This window comes from Pleurodeles waltl, chromosome 4_2 (assembly GCF_031143425.1).
Source record: "Pleurodeles waltl isolate 20211129_DDA chromosome 4_2, aPleWal1.hap1.20221129, whole genome shotgun sequence".
Taxonomy (NCBI): Eukaryota; Metazoa; Chordata; class Amphibia; order Caudata; family Salamandridae; genus Pleurodeles; species Pleurodeles waltl.
In genome coordinates this window covers 134503414-134524344 of record NC_090443.1, presented here as the reverse complement: position 1 = coordinate 134524344, position 20931 = coordinate 134503414, and the positions used below count along the sequence as shown (strand labels likewise).

The 20931-nt window shown below is 43.5% G+C and overlaps 1 protein-coding gene across 2 annotated transcripts in view; it reads right to left on the bottom strand.

Moving 5' to 3' along the window:
- ESPL1 (extra spindle pole bodies like 1, separase) overlaps positions 1-20931 on the bottom strand; it is a 434914-nt gene that overhangs the window by 254284 nt on the left and 159699 nt on the right. For both annotated transcript variants that reach the window (XM_069230952.1, XM_069230951.1), the window contains exon 17: positions 2344-2453. In XM_069230952.1, coding sequence (XP_069087053.1) covers positions 2344-2453 — 110 coding nt within the window. The remainder of the gene's footprint in view (positions 1-2343; positions 2454-20931) is intronic.

Below are 20931 nucleotides of genomic sequence, written 5' to 3'. Positions count from 1 at the left end.
GAAGTTTAGTATCAAACTTCTCAGAATAATAAACCCACACTGATGCCAGTGTTGGATTTATCAAAAAATGCACACAGAGGGCATCTTAGAGATGTCCCCTGTATTTTTCCCAATTGTTCAGTGCAGGACTGACTGGTCTCTGCCAGCCTGCTGCTGAGAGACGAGTTTCTGACCCCATGCGGTGAGAGCCTTTGTGCTCTCTGAGGACAGAAACAAAGCCTGCTCTGGGTGGAGGTGCTTCACACCTCCTCCTGCAGGAACTGTAACACCTAGCAGTGAGCTTCAAAGGCTCAAGCTTCGTGTTACAATGCCCCAGGGCACTCCAGCTAGTGGAGATGCCCGCCTCCTGGACCCAGCCCCCACTTTTGCCGGCAAGCCCAGGAGGAGATAATGAGAAAAACAAGGAGGAGTCACTGGCCAGTCAGGACAGCCCCTAAGGTGTCCTGAGCTGAGGTGACTCTGACTTTTAGAAATCCTCCATCTTGCAGATGGAGGATTCCCCCAATAGGGATAGGAATGTGACCCCCTCCCCTTGGGAGGAGGCACAAAGAGGGTGTACCCACCCTCAGGGCTAGTAGCCATTGGCTACTAACCCCCCAGACCTAAACACACCCTTAAATTTAGTATTTAAGGGCTCCCCTGAACTTAAGAATTTAGATTCCTGCAACTACAAGAAGAGGACGACTGCTGAGCTGAAAGACCCCTGCAAAAGAAGAAAAGAAGACACCAACTGCTTTGGCCCCAGTCCTACCGGCCTGTCTCCTGCCTTCTAAAGAACCCTGCTCCAGCGACGCCTTCCCCAGGACCAGCGGACCTCTGAATCCTCAGAGGACTGCCCTGCTTCAAGAGGAACAAGAAACTCCAGAGGACAGCGGCCCTGTTCCAAAAAGACTGCAACTTTGTTTCAGAGGAGCAGATTTAAAGACCCCTGCAATCCCCGCAAGAAGCGTGAGACTTTCAACACTGCACCCGGCGACCCGACTCGGCTGGTGGAGAACTAACACCTCAGGGAGGACCCTCCGGTGACTCCGAGACTGTGAGTAACCAAAGTTGTCCCCCCTGAGCTCCCACAGCGACGCCTGCAGAGGGAATCCCCAGGCTCCCCCTGACCGCGACTGCCTGACTCTAAAATCCCAACGGCTGGAAAATACCCTGCACCCGCAGCCCCCAGCACCCAGCACCTGAAGGATCGGAACTCCAGTGCAGGAGTGACCCCCAGGAGGCCCTCTCCCTTGCCCAGGTGGTGGCTACCCCGAGGAGCCGCCCCCCCCCTTGCCTGCCTGCACCGCTGAAGAGACCCCTTGGTCTCCCATTGACTCCCATTGGAAACCCGACGCTTGTTTACACACTGCACCCGGCCGCCCCCGCGCTGCTGAGGGTGTACTTTTTGTGTGGACTTGTGTCCCCCCCGGTGCCCTACAAAACCCCCCTGGTCTGCCCTCCGAAGACGCGGGTACTTACCTGCTGGCAGACTGGAACCGGTGCACCCCCTTCTCCATTGAAGCCTATGTGTTTTGGGCACCACTTTGAACTCTGCACCTGACCGGCCCTGAGCTGCTGGTGTGGTAACTTTGGGGTTGCTCTGAACCCCCAACGGTGGGCTACTTTGGACCCCAATCTGAACCCCGTAGGTGGTTAACTTACCTGCAAGAACTAACATTACTTTACCTCCCCTAGGAACTGTGAAAATTGCACTGTGTCCACTTTTAAAACAGCTAAATGTGTTTTATGTAAAAAGTATATATGCTATTGTGATTATTCAAAGTTCCTAAAGTACTTACCTGCAATACCTTTCAAATGAGATATTACATGTAGAATTTGAACCTGTGGTTCTTAAAATAAACTAAGAAAATATATTTTTCTATAACAAAACCTATTGGCTGGATTTGTCTCTGAGTGTGTGTTCCTTATTTATTGCCTGTGTGTATGTACAACAAATGCTTAACACTACTCCTTTGATAAGCCTACTGCTCGACCTCACTACCACAAAATAGAGCATTAGTATTATCTCTTTTTGCCACTATCTTACCTCTAAGGGGAACCCTTGGACTCTGTGCATACTATTCCTTACTTTGAAATAGTGCATACAGAGCCAACTTCCTACACTCCTCTTCAGACCACTACACATAATTCTCGTGTCCATTTAATTTGTTAGAATAATATTCAACACAGTGGACAGTAGCACAATCCAGTGGAGCATGGGTGTTAATTTCAAGATGTAATGCAATATGAGTATTTTTTTTATAAGAACACACTTCATTATAGGAATTTCTGTTCAACTTTCATGGCCTGTGGTTTAATAACTAGAGACTGAGGTTTTGCAAAAAGTAATTCTGAACTCACCTGTGCCAGATTCCAGCAGAAAGAGCACCTGCTGGAGATCCAACTGACACAACTCTAATTCAGTGCGCTGAAGCTCCAAATCTGCCTTTGTGACTAGAAACTCTGCACACCTAGACAATACATTAAAAAACAAAAATACCATGATTATTGTGCTCATCTATGCTGCCATAAAAAATAAAAAAAACTTGCAACCTCAGTTTCCCATCTTCATTTTTTTAATTCACAAACATTACTATACCTTTGAACTGTAGGAACTGTATCCTTGAATACTTTAAAAAACAATGTATTCTATATTATTAACAATGTATATTTTTAGACAAAGTTTCCTTATTTTTTCATGTTTGGACATTCAAGCTTAAACACTGGGTGTAAAATTACAGATGTGAAGTAACCTCTCCCCGTGTACACCACTTACTCTGCTGCTAAGCACCAGTTCATATTACTCTAGTCATTGGTGATTTCTGGGCTAGCACACCTTTGAGATATATATATATATCTGTACAACTAGACCGTGGTTGAAATTTTTTTAATATCTGGTTATGTTCTGCTCTCATCTATACTAATAAGTATTTTACTGATTAGTATCTAAATACTTTTCATTCTTTTAATTTATTTAAAAATGTTCAATCTGCAGTTTGACAAAGTTGACTTAAAACAAGCAAGTGTATCAAATCAGACTTTATTTCAAAGAAGAAAATGGCATTAAATAGGCAGAACCTTCATGGAAAGGGTAATTAGTCTTCTCACTTTCAGGAAGCAGAACTGCTCTGAAGCTGCACAATGCAATTTAAGCTGTGTTAACCTTATGTAATTTTAATCGGTTAAGCTACATGAATCTTAAATCAGAATTATGTTGCTAATTCTTCTGGCCTCAGGATGCGAGATCTAGGAAATCAGTAAAGGTAACTATGACCGAGAACTGGAATCACAAGTAACTCTTTCTCCAACAGATTTTTATTCAGAATATTAGAAAATTAATCTACTGGTACAGGACATCGGGGAAAATAGAACAGTATCAAAATGTAGTTCAATTTTAAGTTTTGCAGGCACTCTCAACATAGGTATCCTTTTTCTGGAGTTAAATGAGTAGTGCATACTAAAAGCAGGATGACATTCAGGTGGCCGCTCTGAAAATGTCATTTACTGAAGTTTTTCTATCACTGTTTTTCCTACAGTGAAATGGGGTAAAAAAAAAAAAGAGGAACACTAAGCTGGTAGTGTTCAGCAATACATGATGTTATCCCTTGGGCTACAGACTTAAAAGGAAGCCAAGCCTCTGAAAATAGATCTATAGATACTAAAGAGGCATTCTGTTCTCCTAATCACTGATTATTTGAACACATCAAGGGGCTTTGTAGGAATATCTCCGCAAGTGAACAAGGATCAAATTAGGTTTATATAAGGATCTAAATGTGACCTTGAGAATAACGCACAGGCTGTCAGTGAGTATTTGCCTGGGACAGCGACTGTTCAATGGAGAGGCAGGACTGTCCATTAGTCCATCTTGATCGTGAAAGCGGTCATCAGGCTCTGGTGGCCTCAGTCACCACCTGCAGAAGGCCACTAACTGCAGAGTTGTTGACCTAAGTAGTGCAATCTGGTTGATCTAGTTGCTAAATGCTCTTTCGATATCTGGCATAAGTAGAATATCTATGCCTTTAATTGTGGCTTTTTAAAGAATGCCAGAAAGGACACATTTTGTGCACAACAAAACTCTGAAAACAATCTTCAAAGTGACATTCAGGTGAGTTCAGTCAGACTCAGTCAGGGGAAAAATCTATAGAAATTCAAAAATGTCTTCAGAGAACAATTTAATATCTCTTAGTTGAGTACTGCAAGCAATGGCAACCAGGAGGGTGTTGTACATCTCCTAATTTGTGACCTATTGCATGAATTAGGTCAAAAGGCCTAGCCATCAAGTACACCTGCGCATCAAGTTTTCCCCTTGGTAGCAGTCGTAGCCAGAGGAAATCTCCCCAGCAGATGTTTTAAAAAAGTCTTGTAGGTTGAAACAATAGGGTCCCTAACAAGGCCTACCTACGGTGAAATACAGCTATGAAAGGCAATCAGGTTGCAGTACCAACTTGGCCTAAACCTTGGAGAAATGGCATAAGATCAACTGGTTTGGTTCTCTCAGCATAAGGTGTAGGGTTCTCTCAAGAGCACTAGACAAAGAACCTCTTCTACTATCAATCAGTGTTAAAGAGCCAGTTCTGGAGTCAGCCATTAGCCTATGAATCCCTGGGGAAGGACAAAATTAGGAAACATCAGATCCAGACCAGGTCTCTGCCGAGCTAGTACTAGCAAATGAGATGGGTTGCATCAAAATGTGAAGCAAATAGCAGCCATGATAGCCTCAACCCATTCAAAGCTAAGTGGATCATTCAAAAACGTTTAAGCCATAGCTGCACTAGACAATGCAAAAGCGGTTCTAATAGGAGCACTTAAAGTAGCTACCTTCTATTGTTCAAAGAATGTTGTTTTCGGACACTTGGAAGCAAAACGAGCACCTGCTGTTTCCTCCTGTAACACCACCTTTCCTCAGGACACCATGCTGGTGACCTGACACTAAGTTGGTTCCCAATCTGCAAAGGTTGTCCATTGTGTTCTTAACTTCCAATCAGTCCTATACTAAAAGGAAACCAGTCTGTTTGGCTGCTTACATCCAGATGTCACGATCTACTCCAGACACTGTCAGCACATGGTGACTCCATGCTTATGTATGTAAATGAATTGTTTGTATTGTATGACTTGTCAGCACTTTTGTTCATGTGACCTGTGCCTAGAATGCTATTAAAGCATATTTGACACAGTGCAGATCGAATACACAGGAGTGCAGTTTTTCTGACTGATGCAAGTCCTCTTGCTATAACTGGAGCATTGCGTTTGCTCTGACTTCAGTGGAAGCTTCTACAACTATCATGACTACTGGAGGATGGAAAATAAAGCCAACTATTGCGTGTGGACAGACTCCAATGCCAGGAGCATCCTATTAACATACAACTGATCAAACTAATCTCCATCCACTTGTGCCCCTGGTTACAGAAGCTCTTCTTGCAGGGCTCACATATTGAATGCCAGCGGTATATGATACATGTAGGAAAAGGACTTTTTAACATTGTTACCCCCCCCCCCTTTTGACTGGTATCTGATGTGATTTCGACTGAAAGTGTACTAGGCTGCTGTTTTAAAGGTTCCTAGTGTCAGATCTTTATCAAAGCTGCACAGTTGTTTCCCCAATGGAGAAAACCTTTAGCCCCATCTGTAGGTCCCTAGTAAATCATACCTCTAGTACCTAGGGCCAAAGGTACTAAAGAGGCTCCCTAAGGGCTGCCGCATGAATTGTGCCACCCTAAGGGACCCCCTCACCAAGCACATGGTAGGGTGCATGTATTGGTGCAGACAAAAGTGAAAACCTGATAAGGCACACAACCTGTGTGCCATGTCCCCTAACACTGCATGCAATATGTGTAAGTCATCCCTCTAGCAGGCCTTACAGTCCTAAGGCAGGGTGCATTATATTACATCTGAAGGCATATCTACACGAGCAGATATGCCCCTGCTATGTCTGTCAATTCTCAAATACAGTAAGTAACCAGGGAAGAAATTTTAAATGCATATGCTGGACACTGGTCAATACGAGCTCCCCAGATACATGATTGCTTCACTGGAGATAGAGATGTTTGGTATCAAACATCTCGTATTGGTGATCTCACACTGATACGCGTACACAGAGAGCACACCTTAGAGGTGCCCCCTGCATCCCTGCCAGCATCTGGTGTGCTCGCTGACCAGTTTCTGCCAGCCTGCCACCTGAGACACCGTTCTGGGCCCCTAGAGTGAGAGCCATCCGCTCTCAGGAGGCCCAGAACAAAAGCCTATCTGGGAAGAAGGTGTAACGCACCCTCCCAAAAGGATGACTTGCTGATTAGCCTTCCTAAGGAGGCAAGCCTCAAAGGGCTGACTCCTTTGAAATGCAAATCTGGCTCCCCCATCACAGGAGAGGAAGCTAACACCTCACCCCCAGAGCCCATTTGGCACCTGGACAGGCCGAAAAAATTGGCTAGTCAGGAAGGCGTGCCAACCCCAGGCTACTACCACCCCGTATGGTGGGCTACTGCAAGGTGGACATGATTTTTCAGAGGTAGTCATTGTTGAGTTGGCATACCTAGGAAGTCTGGGACAGGGTTATGCCCACTGGCTACTACCCAAACACCCCTAAGTTCAGTATTTCGGGGGGGGGGGGGGTGGGTCCAGGCACCAGAGAAGGAGATCCCTGCTGACCTGAAGGACACTCTAGAGGTGCACAAGGCAAGAACTGAAGATCGGTGACAGGCTCTGGGCCAACCATGCCAACCTGCCTGTGGACATCAACAATTGCGAGAAAGACGCCTTGTCCTCCAGCTGCTGAAACTTACAAAAGATCGGGAAGATTGCCAGTATTCACAATAGCACATGCAACTCCCATGGAGTAGCAGAACTGCTCCCCCCACATCCTTGCAGGCACCAAAGAACTGCTGAAAAGGTCTCCGGACCACCAAAACCGCTGGACAGCACCACTGCACCAGGGTCCCCAGCCCATGATGAAGTGGGTCAACAGTGCCAACTTGGTCCTCAGCCTCTTCAGAAAGAAAGTCCATTGTGGGTTTCCCCGATGTGACCTTCACACCAATGCCTGCAGCCTCTTTATGCAGGCCTCCCTCAACTACGGCTGCCTCCGGTGACGGCAACCACAACAGTCCACTGCATCTCTGCACCCTGATGCCCCGGACCTAGGAGAAGAGGACCACTGGTGTGTCTCTGCGCTACCCAGGCTCGTGAGACTTGAGCCCACTTGTTGGTATACCTGGACAGGTCCACATCTGCAGCCTGTTCTGTGGGTCCCCTGCCTTACCCCAACTGTGACTGCCATCGGTGACAGACACCCAGCACCTGGACACCTGGGACTGAAGAGAAGATGACCACTGGTTTCCCTACGTTCCTGGGCATCTCAAGACGTAAGCCCATTCGGTGGCTCACCCAAACAGGACACCCAGTCCTAGCCTGCAGCCTCTTCATAGTGACTGATCTCCATAGGAACGTACTGGGCACCTAATGCTGATTTGCACTCTGAACCTAGACGACCCCATGATGCTGAAGATATACTGCAGGTGCTGCCTTGGACCTTGCTCACTTCTCAGCCTAACCCCAGGAGATTAGTCTTGTAAGTCACTGTACTCTACCTGTTTGCAGAACTTATTTTCCTCCCAAAGGATAACATTGCAGAACTCAGAAATAGCACTGTGTCCACTTTTCAAAGAGAAAAGAATTCCTATTTAAAAACGTGCTTACCTGAACGATATATAAACATACATTCTATTTTTTTTTTTATTGGTGTGGATCTCCTCGAGTAGTCTGTCTCATTTATTGACTGTGTGTATGTGTAGATGTGTTGCACTTCTCTTTGTTAAGCCTAAGGCTGCTCGACCACACTACCCCTAGTTAGAGCACTTTGGGATTGCATAGCATGATCTGTCCACTCACTGGGGAACCTCTGGACCGTTTACATGGTATTCACATACCACATAAAGGGGCAGCGTCCTACAATAAAAGGACACATTTTGGTCCATCAAGACCATGAACTGTCTTGTCTGCACTTTAGCATGCACCATCCTCAGCCTTTTCCAGCAGTGGCAGTACCTGGTCTTCTGCTAATTCCTATGCAGCACCTAGAGTTAACGCACATCAAATATGTTTCCTGAAGATGGCTCCTAGAAGGATTTCTGAAGTAGAATGCACATATAGAAATGGTTATTTACCAGTAGGAGTAGTTTTGCAACCTGAAGAGTTTTCTGGGTTCACATGCTGAGCATTATTCCGCCATCTAGAAGTTGGGTCCAAAATTGTCTTTTTTTTTTTCTCTCTTTTTGGGCGCCAACCACCATATGGTGCTTGGTCAATCCCATGTGACATCAGACGGCACCCTGGAATTTCCTGTGCGTGGTAGCCACCTTCAGATTCTTTTTCTGTTTTTTTTGCTTCCTTTTATGTACACAGGACCTCTTTCCCACCGCTTTGTTCGGTTTTAAATTCCAGGGAGGTGGGTGGGTTGCATGTGAATCCAGAAAACGCTTCAGGCTGCAAAACTACCCCTAATGGTAACCATTTCGTTTTGCAGCCTGAATGCTTTTCTGGGTTCAGATGCTGGGCATAAGATTATGTAGCAGTTTCTCCTTCTTTGGGTTGGCTGGGGCGAAATGATGAGCTTGCAAACAGGTTCTATAGTACTTTGTCCCACTTGAGCTTCTTTATGCATTTGGATGTCCACACAAAAATGCTTTGTGAATGTGTGTGGGTATGCCCATGTTGCTGCTGCCCAGATACTGTCTATGGCCACATTTGCCATGAATGCTAGAGCTGCAGCCTTTTTTCTAGTTGAGTGTGCTTTAGGGTGGTGAGGTAGGCGTTTGCCAGCCAATGTGGAGTATGTTTGGATTATCTCCACAAATCATCGTGCAATGGTCTCCAGTTCGGATGAGCCCTTACTGGATTTGGCATATGAAACAAACAATTGGTTCCCCTTACAGCTTCTCACATCAAGACTATGTAATACACTTTCCAATTGTGTCGCTGGATTCTTAAAGAATATAGGTGATTGTCTGGATTGGTTAACATGGAATTTGCTCACCACCTTAGGTAGGAATAGAGGATTTGTTCGAGGACTACTATGTCCATGTGAAAGTCAGTTTTTAACATGGTGAACCTGAGTTCTGCTTAGGTTCAAATGGTTTTGCCATCAACTGCGTCAATACGGTCTTCAAGCTCCACACATTGGGGCTGGTGCCTTCCTCTGGGGGTGGGTGATTCTTTTGGATCCCTCCAGGAACCTCTTTATAACAGGTGCTGTGAATAAACTTTTACATAAAGCTCCTCTTGTGTAGGCCATGATTGCTGTCAAGTGTACTGTGAGAGAAGAGTAGTTGATTTGGCTGTCTGGCAAGTGTGTAAGATACGTTATTATGGTTTCCAGTCTAGATATTGTCTCTAAGGTGTTGTTCTCTGTGCACCATAGGAGGTATCTTTTCCATTTTCATGCGCAGCATTTTCTTGTCGTTGGCTTTCTAACCTCCTCTGATATTTTCATAGTCCCATGTGGTAGGTTTAGGTGTCCGAATTCTATGTATTCAGGCAACATGCTGTTAGTTTGAGTAGTGCTGGTTCCGGGTGGAACACCTGTCCTCTTTGCTTTGGAAGCAGGTCCTGTTCCACTTTGATCTTGATCATTTGTCCCCTGGACAGCTTGAGTAGGTTTTAATACCAGGATTGTCTGGCCCATTGTGGGGCTATTCGGAAGAGATTCGTCCCTGGTTGCCTGGACTTCTCCAGCACTTTTGGTATTAGGGGAATTGGAAGAAAGGCGTAGGCATATCTCCCTGATCAGTTTAGTGACGTGACCGGATATTTCTCTCCGACTAGTGGTGTGGAAACCTGGAGGCAAAGTGTTGGCATTTTTTGTTTTCTGCTGATGCGAACAAGTTGATTGCTGGGGTGCCCAAAATCCTGAAGATTTGTTCTAGGCTCTTTTGTTTTATATCCCATTTGGGTGTGCTGGTTTCCGGTCTGCATCTCTGTTGTCCTTCCCCGGATGGTGGACTGTAAGTTGATCCCTTGTGGTATTGTTAAAATAGTGATGCCTTTCAAATTGTAACTTTACTGAATGATCTCAAACACCAGATACAGTAAAAAGCTTGTCAAAGTGTGATAATTAGACTTCATGGGACACAGTAAAGCACAGTTTTTGTTTTCTTGTTTTTTTTCCTTATAAAGTCATCGCCTTCAATGGAGTCCAAATACATGGAAAATGTATGTAAATTGCCAGTCTTCCTAGCATAGGTCTCCTCAAATAATCCTACTCACTTTAACTCTGTCAACTACTCCTGTGAGGTAGGCACTAGTGATGTACACCAGCAATGAAGAAACTGGGACCTTGCAACAATGAAGCTTTAATGGTGTTTACCCAATTTACTTGTTTCGCGTGAAGCGCCAAACAGAGTCAACTTTAATTCTGCTTGCAAAGGTACCTGGATTCCCTGACTTAATAGACAGAATATATTGCCCCAAAACATTATCAACTATGGACATTCAAAAAAATATGTGCCCAATCCCCTTTCCCCTCCATTTTCAACCATTGGGGACAAATAAATACATTTTATGGATAGCTTGATGGTTATAATATGCTAGCCAGTGTGTTAAACACATTCTTTTGAAATTGGCTGCCAGCAGTGCGTTATAGCCTAAGATCAAGATCCCTTCCCAGACCCAAGCTGACACTTTACAACCTGTCTCTCATTCGATCTTGGTTAAATGCCTTTCTACTCATGGTGAGTCAATATATTTCCGCCAAGCTCTGTACCAATGACTTATTCCTACTAATTGGCTCTTAAACCATAGACTAATAAGGGTTTTGGAGTACAATTGCATTTCTTGCAAGTTACTATTTATCAGACTTGTCAGATGCGTGTAGCTATACCACAGTTTAAGCACTTCAACCCCCAAAAAAATTGATAAGGGAGCCCAATTGTTTACAAAAAAAAATATATATATATATATATATAGATATATTATTCACCTTTACAGGAAGGTTAGCGAAGATAAATAAAGGTAGCAATGACATTTTGAATGATTAGACTTTTCATAATAATGTAAATGGGAGGAGGGACCATTTTTCTAACGAGCTTTTAGCTTAATTGTGGAGCGATATTTTCACTAATTTAAGATGCCCTTGATATTACATGAAAGCATCATAATTTTAGACATGTCGCCCCAACTGGTCAACACTACTCCCTCAACAGAGGTAAATACTCCTTTAATTACTCCTCGCCTCATTGCCTTCATCAAAAGTAGAACCCCCTTAAATAACTAGTCCCTCTGGCAGATTGAGTTTATACAGTTTAATTCTATTGAAAACTAAACTGGAACACAGATTGCACCATTGATGTCTGTTCATTTTTAGTTTCACCCCAACCACCACACTACATACTCATCTATTTCCCTTACCACCCCCCCCCCTCAAACCCAAACCCACCTGAAGTGCCCCACCCAACTCAAAGGGGAAATAGCCCAGATTACCCCATCTCAATTTCTTCTGCCTATTAATTGAAGTTACATTAGATGAAAAAATATGGTAGGGATCTGCCTGAAGACATTACCTTGCCAAAATACTTTGAACATCTTGAAGAGTAGTACAGATATGAAAATGACACTTAAATAAGTATTTTAGCTTAGACTGTTGAACAATGGAGGCCTGTGCCCATGCTGTTTTAAATTGAGGGATCATGACTGCTAAACCTCGTCTCCTTTGGGTTGAAGCTACAGACATCAGAATAGACTCGAATTTGCTCATTACCTGCCAAGGAGAAAAATTTGTGTTGATTTGCTTTAGAAAAAATAGGCTCTTTAATCCTATAACCAGAAAAATGTACGATAATGCACTGATACTTTGCATTTGGGTGCTGTTGGGCAGGGACCCTATGGGCTCACATGATTGTCAAATCAAGTGATTGATCTTCCAGAATATGTGATCTGCTCAGATCATCCATGAACTGAAGCATATCCCGCTGTTTACCCTCTTCTCTATCCATTCTCGAACCCCTGTAAAACGGAGACTAGATCTTCCAGCGTAATTTTCCATCTATTCCATCTTAGACTGGGATTCAGAAAACTATTTGAATATAAAAATAAAAATATCTACCAAGCTCAGAATCCCCAGACCACAGAACGATCTTCCAAGTGTGATTCTCTATCCCCCCCAACCCCCTAAAAATGACTAACATCGGGACCACTGGTCACTTCCACCATTTATACTGCTCTTCATTTCCAGTCTAGGGACCTCCAAATCTTGATTTAATAGGCCTTGAATTAGTGATCCTCGCAGCAATGCAGCTTTAGCCATTGTTGCCACAGAGGTAACTTGATGCCCTTTGTTGCAGTCAGAGGGCGGACAGTCCGCTTTTTCCCTTTAGAATATTGAAGGGAGAGTTCGATGAACCAGGACTACCATGACTCCATAGTTCAGGAATTCACATATGAAGGTGGATTAAGAATTGAGTAACCAAAGTTCATATTCGCCTGGTGCCTAGTACTATTACCACTCAGACCCTCCGTTTCTCCTCCACTGTAAACATGGAGTCATCTTCTCCCCGGAGACAGGGGCAATGCGCTCAACTCCATTGTTTTAACCTGAGCGTGGCAGCACTGTCAATCAATCCTCCGGAATCGCCCCAGCGAGCCGTCAGCCTGGTAAAAGCCGGAGGCTCTTTATTTGTGATGTGGCATCTCCTCGCATCTCCATGCTCCTGACTCACTCTCCACAATCACAGGTGCAGCTCACAGTACACGATGCAGCCACCTTAGAGCCCTCTGCGATGTGTACGCATCATCAATTGATGGGGGAGGGGGCTGAGAGGGTGTTTCCAGCACACCTACCAGTAGATCATGTGGGACGTGCCCGCTGGTGCCTCAAGCTACACCAAGTAACTGAGTAACTATGTGTCTGCTTCAAAGTCTGATTAGGTAGTCATGTTTGGTGGAATTAGGAACACATTTCCGTGTAGCTGGTCTTCATGTCTAACAGTGGAACAATTCCCAACCAAGCAATGATAACTAAAAGTAGTGGGAATAACACGCAGAATAGCAAGTTGCATTAGTGGATCGTAGGGCACAGCTCCCCAAAGGGCTAACCATTTTCCTCATGGCTCCAATCATCTTCAGTTCCTTTTCAGGAGAAGGAAGTAGCAATCTGCTTTTGCTTGATAGAAGATGCCTCAACCACAAAGCTCTGCAGAGAGGGGGGGGGGAGCAGTCGAAGCAAGCCAACGTGGTAGTTCACAACCACAAAAGCTTGCTTGCTCCATGCACCCAACATAAGGGTCTTCAGTGAAATACTGAAGGAATACAAATGTGCAACTGCCAAAGTAGCAGTCTGCAAAATTTCTATTGAGAAGTTGACCTTGTACTGCTCCACAGACAATGACAGCTCGAGAACTTGTGTGGTCTGCACAAAACTGCTGTGATTTCTTCAGTGAAAGGCCCAGAAAGACAGTCGGGGTCCACCCCAGGAAAGATTTCAGGCCACTGGCATTCTGGAGCAATTCACCAGCACCAATCCAAGCAGAAAGAAAGACGTCCCTTTTCACAGTAATCGTCGATGTGGTAAACTATACTGGTCAACTAAATCAGACTCAGAGTTCCCCACCAGGTCAGCCAAAGTATTCACTTCAACTGCAACCATAACCGATAGCCTTGGGTTTCAGAAAGTTTGCTAAATCATGCAGCAGCCCCAAAGTCCGTGACACTCATCGGTAAGCCTTTGGTGCTGGCCGGCCCTCTTCCTCAACCAAACACTAGGTATCACAAGAGGGGTGTCAAGTGGTGCAAGGGAAAGTGGGGTTGGCAGAAGTATGCCTGAGCGGTTGAGGGGCCTGCATGTGCAACAGAGGGAGTCAGAGTGGGGCAGAAAGGGGCCTGTATCCCGTAAGTGATGGCATTATCTGCTCAGAATTCTGGGATGGAAACTCTGGCATCAACGAAAATGCCACCAGACCAGGCTCCAGTTGTAGCTAGTATCGGAAACACAGCTGCTGTGCCTTCATAACCTACTTCTAAATACGTGAGCAGCATTGGCAAGTCAAAAAAAGCTTCCTGGGGTGCTTCTTGGATTAGATCTTTTGGGAGAGGCCTGCTTTGAGGACATACTAGTCAATGTTAAGCAGAAGCTGGATCAACGACTCATCTTCTGTGCACGCTTCTGGCTCCTTGAAAGCCATTACATGCAGAAGGCTGCACTTCCTGCACAATTTGAAATTATAATTGGGACCCAAAGACAGATGATGTGTGGATCAGAGACAGTCTACAACCACCTTAAAATCCTGAAATGTTCGAGCAAGACATCCCAGATAACCCAACTCTGGTCAACAGTTTTCAAGAAAATGTTCAGAGGGAAGAAACTCATCTCGGGGAAAAACAAAACAAAAAAAAAAACAACAGAGAACTGTGTGCAGAGGTAGCTTTTATAACGCTCCATAAGGTTATACCCAGGCATGAAGCAAAGATGGATCCAAGTTGCTAAATACTGATGCAGAATAGCTATTTCAAGTTTCTTATTTTTTTTTTTTTAAATCAAGTCTGGTGTCTTTTTATGTGGCACACAAACCACCAAACTGGAATGAACTAGTTAATCTTTGGCTCTATCAATACAGAATCTTAAAACCCCAGAGCTTTTAGCTGCATTGGACTGATCTTGGAAATAAATCTGCTGCATCCCAGTCTCATTAAGATGAAAATCAGTTTACACTTTGGGAATGAAGGAGGGTTTTGTTCTCCAGGTAAATCTGTTTTTAAGAAACCCGAGAAAATGTTTTTTAACAGACTTTTCCTGTTGATGCTTTTAGGATGCAAGCTCTCTATATGATATATCAAATTTAGATATATCGTGCAAAGAGTCCATGAGTTCCCTTACTAGTGGACAGGGACTTGCTCTAGCAATCCCAAGGTGCTCTCTTTTAGGGGGTAGTGTGATCGAGCAGCCTTAGGCTCAGAGAGGCATGTTAGACATCTGCAAATACACAGTCAATTAATGAGACACGACGCAATAAGAAGATCCCTACCAATTTACAAGAATGATATATATGGAAAATGTCACTTACCCAGTGTACATCTGTTTGTAGCATGTAGTACTGCTGATTCACATGCTATGCATAATCCCGCCATCTAGTGTTAGGCTCAGAGTGTTACAAGTTGTTTTTCTTCGAAGAAGTCTTTTTTCAAGTCACAGGATCGAATGACTCCTTTTGGTGATAGTGCGCACGTGCATCAACTCCTTTGTTAGAATGTTTTCCCGCAGAAGGGGATAGAAAGGAGTGTTAGAGTGAAAGAATATAAATATGCAAGTAAATGTATTAAGTAGATAAGATGCCCATGTAAATGTAAAGAACTATATATATATATATATATATATATATATATACATATACACACACACACACACACACACACACACACACACACACACACACGTACAAATAAATACTGCAATGAATACAGGCTTCCAGGGAGGAGGGTGGGTGCATGTGAATCTGCAGCACTAATTGCCACGAACAGATGTACACTGGGTAAGTGACATTTTCCGTTTGGTGGCATGTGTAGCTGCAGATACACATGCTATGCATAGACTAAAAAGCAGTCCTTCTCCCAAAACAGCAGTGGCTAGCCTGTAGGAACTGAAGTAGTTTGAAATAAAGTTTTAAGTACAGCTTGACCAACATTGGCCAGTTTTGAAAATACATCCACACAGTAATGTTTAGTAAATGTATATGGAGTGGACCATGTGGCAGCTTTACATATGTCTGCCATTGGTATGTTTCCTAGAAAAGCCATGGAAGCACCTTTTTTCCTAGTGGAATGTGCCTTAGGTGTTTTTACAAGTTTCAAGTTTAAGTTTATTGACACGGTTAATTAAAACCATCGCAATTCCGACATACATAATGATATGAATACTTTGCCTACTCATATTAATACAGACCCATCATAAAAACATATCAAGCTAATTTGAAACTAAAACATATCATGGTAATGAGTTGTGCGTAGCTAAAATGTTCTCCACTGATTCCAACCTTGGTCTTGAGCTTAACTTTAAGACTTTCTTGCTCCCTTACGAACACTAATTGTGGATGAGTGAAGCTCAGTGAGAATCCTAATTTGTACCTAAGGCTGATTCCTGGCTGGAACTAAACTTTAGTAAAGCTCTGAATCATAAAATGATGGCCCAGGGACACTCGGCTTCAACTTTATTCACTAATTCTTTCTGGGCCTGTACCATAAATTTGGTCCCTCAACAAGAAAACGGAATTGAAAGCCTGCTGAGCCAGCTAATAATGGCCAGCCTGCATGAGCGTATGTTCAGTGTCTTAAAAGTGTTTTTCAGATAGAATGTCCTGTGGCCTAGCAAAGCCGGGCACACACAAAAAATGTGTTCTAATGACTCTTGTCTGTACCCACACAGTCGACATAAATGTCTCAGATCCTGCTGTCTCCATGAAGGGACCATATCCTTTGTTTCCATCAACCCAAAGCAGAAAAGCATGAACCGATGTTTCAGCGACTGGTTGAAGGTTGCTGCTAGATATTCCTGTGCCCGTAAAGTTTTGTATGATGCTATTACAGTCCAAGCATGCTGTCTGCTTGTCAGTTTTTGTTTGTCAGAATTTAAAGATTTCATCTTAGTGACAGCGTTTGCCTTCCGGAAAAACTCCATTTTGTCCGGGTTCCGGTCCCAGGCTTCTAGCAAAACTAGCCCTTTAATGCAGTTATTTAAGTGATCACCCCAGGTACCTTTATCGTTGTGACGCTGTTGCTCCTCAGTTTCCATCCAACATAGGTTGCTTAGAGTACCAATCTCAGCTGCACGCATCCTCCAGCATAATTTAAGGAAGGCACATCTATTCTGAAATTAATCGTTTTTCAGACCCAATTCTAAACGAACCTGAGCTGGAGATTCTGGTCATGGTATCCAGAAAACTGTTTTGTAGGCCTTCGTCTGGACTTGATTGAAAAAAACTGCCTCCTTACCCAGCATAATTTCGGCGCCATAAGTGACAGTGGGCATTAGCCGCGCTGCCATGACAGAAAGCAGGCGAGTGTGTGATGGGCAGCTCAGTTTTTATTTTGGAACTTTAAAACCATAGGTCAATGAGAGGGCTTTTGCTTGAGTGACAGCAAGCTGTGGCTTGAAAGTCAAGAGGCGGTCAATTGTGGATCCCAAGTACTTAAATGTGGGTGCAACCTCCACCCGGGTTCCATTTATGAACCAAGTAGCAGATTTAAACTTCCTATCAACTAGGCGGACAACCTTAGTTTTACTTAAATTCAATTCTAGGCCTTGCATTGTTATGTATGTATAAAGTGCATCGATGCTATGCTGTAGCCCAACAGTTGTTTGGCTGAGTAAAACTATGTTGTCTGCATACTGTAGCCATGCAATTCCTTTCTTGGCCAATACTGGTGGGTGGCTATTTACAAGAGCAAGAGTCTCGGCTAGGTCAGCAAATATAAGTTGAACAGAGTGGGAGCTAATACACACCCTTGTTTTAGTCCTTTTGCTGTTAATATTCTGTTGGGGAGGTGGCTGCCCTCTCCGATTTTTACTTGCGCCTAGATACCTGTGTACAAGTCCTTCCTTGCACTAAGAAGGCTGCATGGTAAGCCCCAACCTTTCAGTTTCTCCCATAGGCGGATTCTTGGTATGCAATCAAAAGCTGCCTTTAGGACAATAAAACAGACAAATAGCCTTTTCTTCTTAAGCCTGGCTTTGTTTCCCAGCAAGGCCAGGGTTGCTAGGTTAGTGGAAGCACCCATACCAGCTCTGAAACCTGTCTGGCATTGTGGAATTAGCTGTCTATCATGAATCTAGCTGTTGCAGAAGACAGGATGCATAGAGTTTTGCTTCCACGTCTATCAAAGCTATTAGCCTGTAGTTTGAAGGGTTTGCGGGGTTGCCTGCTTTTTTTATATATAGGGTGAATAATGCTGCCTTTCCATGCATCTGGGAGGCCCGTAGTGCCTGGAGATCATTGAAAAGCAGTGCCAAGTAATGCGCCCAGAATGAAGGGTCTCCTCTAAACAAGGAGTTCGGAATTCCATTCTGACCAGCTGCCCCTTCCAGTTTTAGTTTCTTGATAAGGCTTATCAGCATTTCTATGTCGATGGTCAGTGCTTGCTTTCCTTCATTTTTGTTTAGAGGTAAGTCTGTTTGCGTTGTCACTCTGAAGCCAAAAATAGTCTTGCTTAAGTCATTGGCTATCTGTGTGGCCTCCTCCTTCACATGGTGCTCTGGGAGTGAGAACATTGTCCGTACGTGGGCTTCCCATATGGCTGCTTCGATAGGTGTTATTACAAGTTGTCTTTTTGCTTTAATGTAACATGTTTGGATCCATTTAACAATCTATCTAGCTAATCCTTGTTTAGAGATAGGATTTCTTTTATGTAGTTGCTGAAAAGCAACGAAAAGCTGTTTAGTTTTCCTAAACACTTTTGTTCTATCAACATAGTACATTAGAGCTCTTTTAAGGTCAAGAGTACGAACAGCTCTTTCAGCAGTTGAGTCTGGCTGTGGGAAGAAGACCGTCAATTCCACTGTTTGGTTAATGTGAAAAAAGACTACTTTTGGCAAAAATTTTGAATTAGTCCTAAGCACGACTTTATGTTTGTGTACTTGGAAAAAAGGTTCCTCCAGAGGGAATGCTTGTATTTCATTAACTCTTCATAATGAAGTAATTGCTACAGAGAAAGCAACTTTCCAAATATCACATGAATGCATGGGCTCAAATGGTTGTCCCATTAATCTTGTGAGTACGATATTTAGATTCCAAGCAGGAAATGGTGGGGTTCTTGGTGGAATAATACGTTTAAGTCCTTCCATAAAGACTCTAAAGAGAGAGGTATGTTGTATAGTTTGTAAGTATGCTGATATAGCAGTAAGATTAATTTTAAGAGAGGAGATAGCTATATTTGCTTTTTGTAAATGAAGCAGTTAGCATACAATATCTTGTATTGATGCTTTAAGTGGGTCTATATGTTTAGGTTGACAGTAGTAAACAAAACGTTTCCACTTGTTAGCATAGCAGTGACTAGTTGCAGGTTTGTATGCCTGTTTTAGAACTTCCATACATTCTAATGGAAGTTGGAAGTATCCAAATTCTATGACTTCAGTAGCCAAATGGCTAAGTCGAGAACACTAGGACTGGGATGCCTGATTTGACCTTTGTTTTGTGTTAACAAATCTGGCCTGTTTGGAAGTTTGCGATGAGGTACTACTGACAGATCTAGGAGTGTTATGTACCACTGTTGCCGTGCCCACGAAGGGGCTATGAGTATCATGGTAAGAGAGGTGTGACAGTTTGTTGACCAGAAATGGAATTAGCAGGAGAGGGGGAAAGCATAAGCGAATATTCCTGACAAGTTGATCCATAGAGCATTGCCCTTGGACAGAGGGTGTGGGTGTCTGCATGCGAAGTTTTTGTGTTTTGCGTTTTCGCTTGTTGCGAACAGGTCTTTTTCTGGTGTTCCCCACATTTGAAAGTACTGTTGAAGTACCGGAGAGTGAATCTCCCATTCGTGTATCTGTTGCTGTGTCCTGCTTAGCAAGTCCGCTAGCTGATTGTGTAACCCTGGGATGTATTCCACTAGCAAGTAAATGTGATCGTGAATTGCCCATTTCCAAATGGTTTGGGCTAGAAGGAACAGTTGAGAAGAATGTGTTCCTCCTTGTTTCTTCAGATAATACACTGTTGTCATATTGTCTGTTTTTATCAAGACAGTTTTGTGCTTGAGAAGGGGTTGAAAAGCTTTTAGGGCAAGGAGCACAGCTAGCAATTCTAAATGGCTTATGTGATAAGTTATCTGTATTGAATTCCATTCCCCTTGTATGGTAAGGTTGTGGAGGTGAGCTCCTCAACCTATCATTGATGCATCTGTTATTGTGGTCTGAGGCACAGAGTCCTGAAATGACCGCCCCTTTATTAAATTGTTGTGATTCCACCATTGAAGAGATTTGTGTTTGGCAGTCTAACAACACTAGATCCTGCAATTGACCCTGTGCTTGAGACCATTGCTGTGAGAGGCACTGTTGTAGTGTTCTCATGTTTAATCTTGCATGTGGTACTATTGCTATGCAGGATGCCATAATTCCCAATAGTTTCATGATAAACCTTACAGTGTAATGTTGATTTGGCTGTATTTGTGATACGAGATTTTAAAAGTTTGTATCCTTTGTGTATTTGAATAGGCTAAGGCTTACTGGGTATTGAGAATAGCACCTAGGTAAGGTTGATCCTGTGCTGGCTGAAGATGAGATTTTTGTTAATTGATTGGGGACCCCAATGTGTGTAGGGTTTCTATTGAGTATTGTGTGTTGCTGACATTGTATAATATTGCTCGATTTTATTAGCCAGTCGTCTAGATAAGGAAAGACATGTATGTGTTGTCTTCTTAGGTAAGTTGCTACTACTGCTAGATATTTTGTGAAAACCCTGCTGTTATGCCAAACTGAAGAACTTTAAATTGATAGTGGTTTCCCGCTATTACAAACCTTGGGTATTTTCGATGAGCTGGATGTATGGGGATATGAAAATATGCATCTTTGAGATCCAATGCAGTCATGTAATCTTGTTTTTGCAGTAGTGAAATTACGTCCTGCAGAGTTAGCATTTGAAAGTGTTCCGACATGATATATAGATTTAGTGGTCTGAGATCCAGAATGGGTCTGAGAGTGCCATCTTTTTTGGGTAAGAGGCAGTATAGTGAATAATACCCCTGTTCTGTTTTGAGATTTTGGAACCAATTCTATTGCTTGTTTTAGTAATAGCGATTGTACCTCTTGTTGTAACAGAACGTTGTGTCTTGGGGACAACCTGTGATAACAAGGGGGAATGTTTGGAGGAGCAGAAATGAGTTCTAGGCAGTAACCATTGCGGATAATTGAAAGTACCCATTGGTCTGTGGTGATATTTTGCCATTGGGAGTGGAATTGCTGCAGTCTGTCCCCCCACAGGAGAT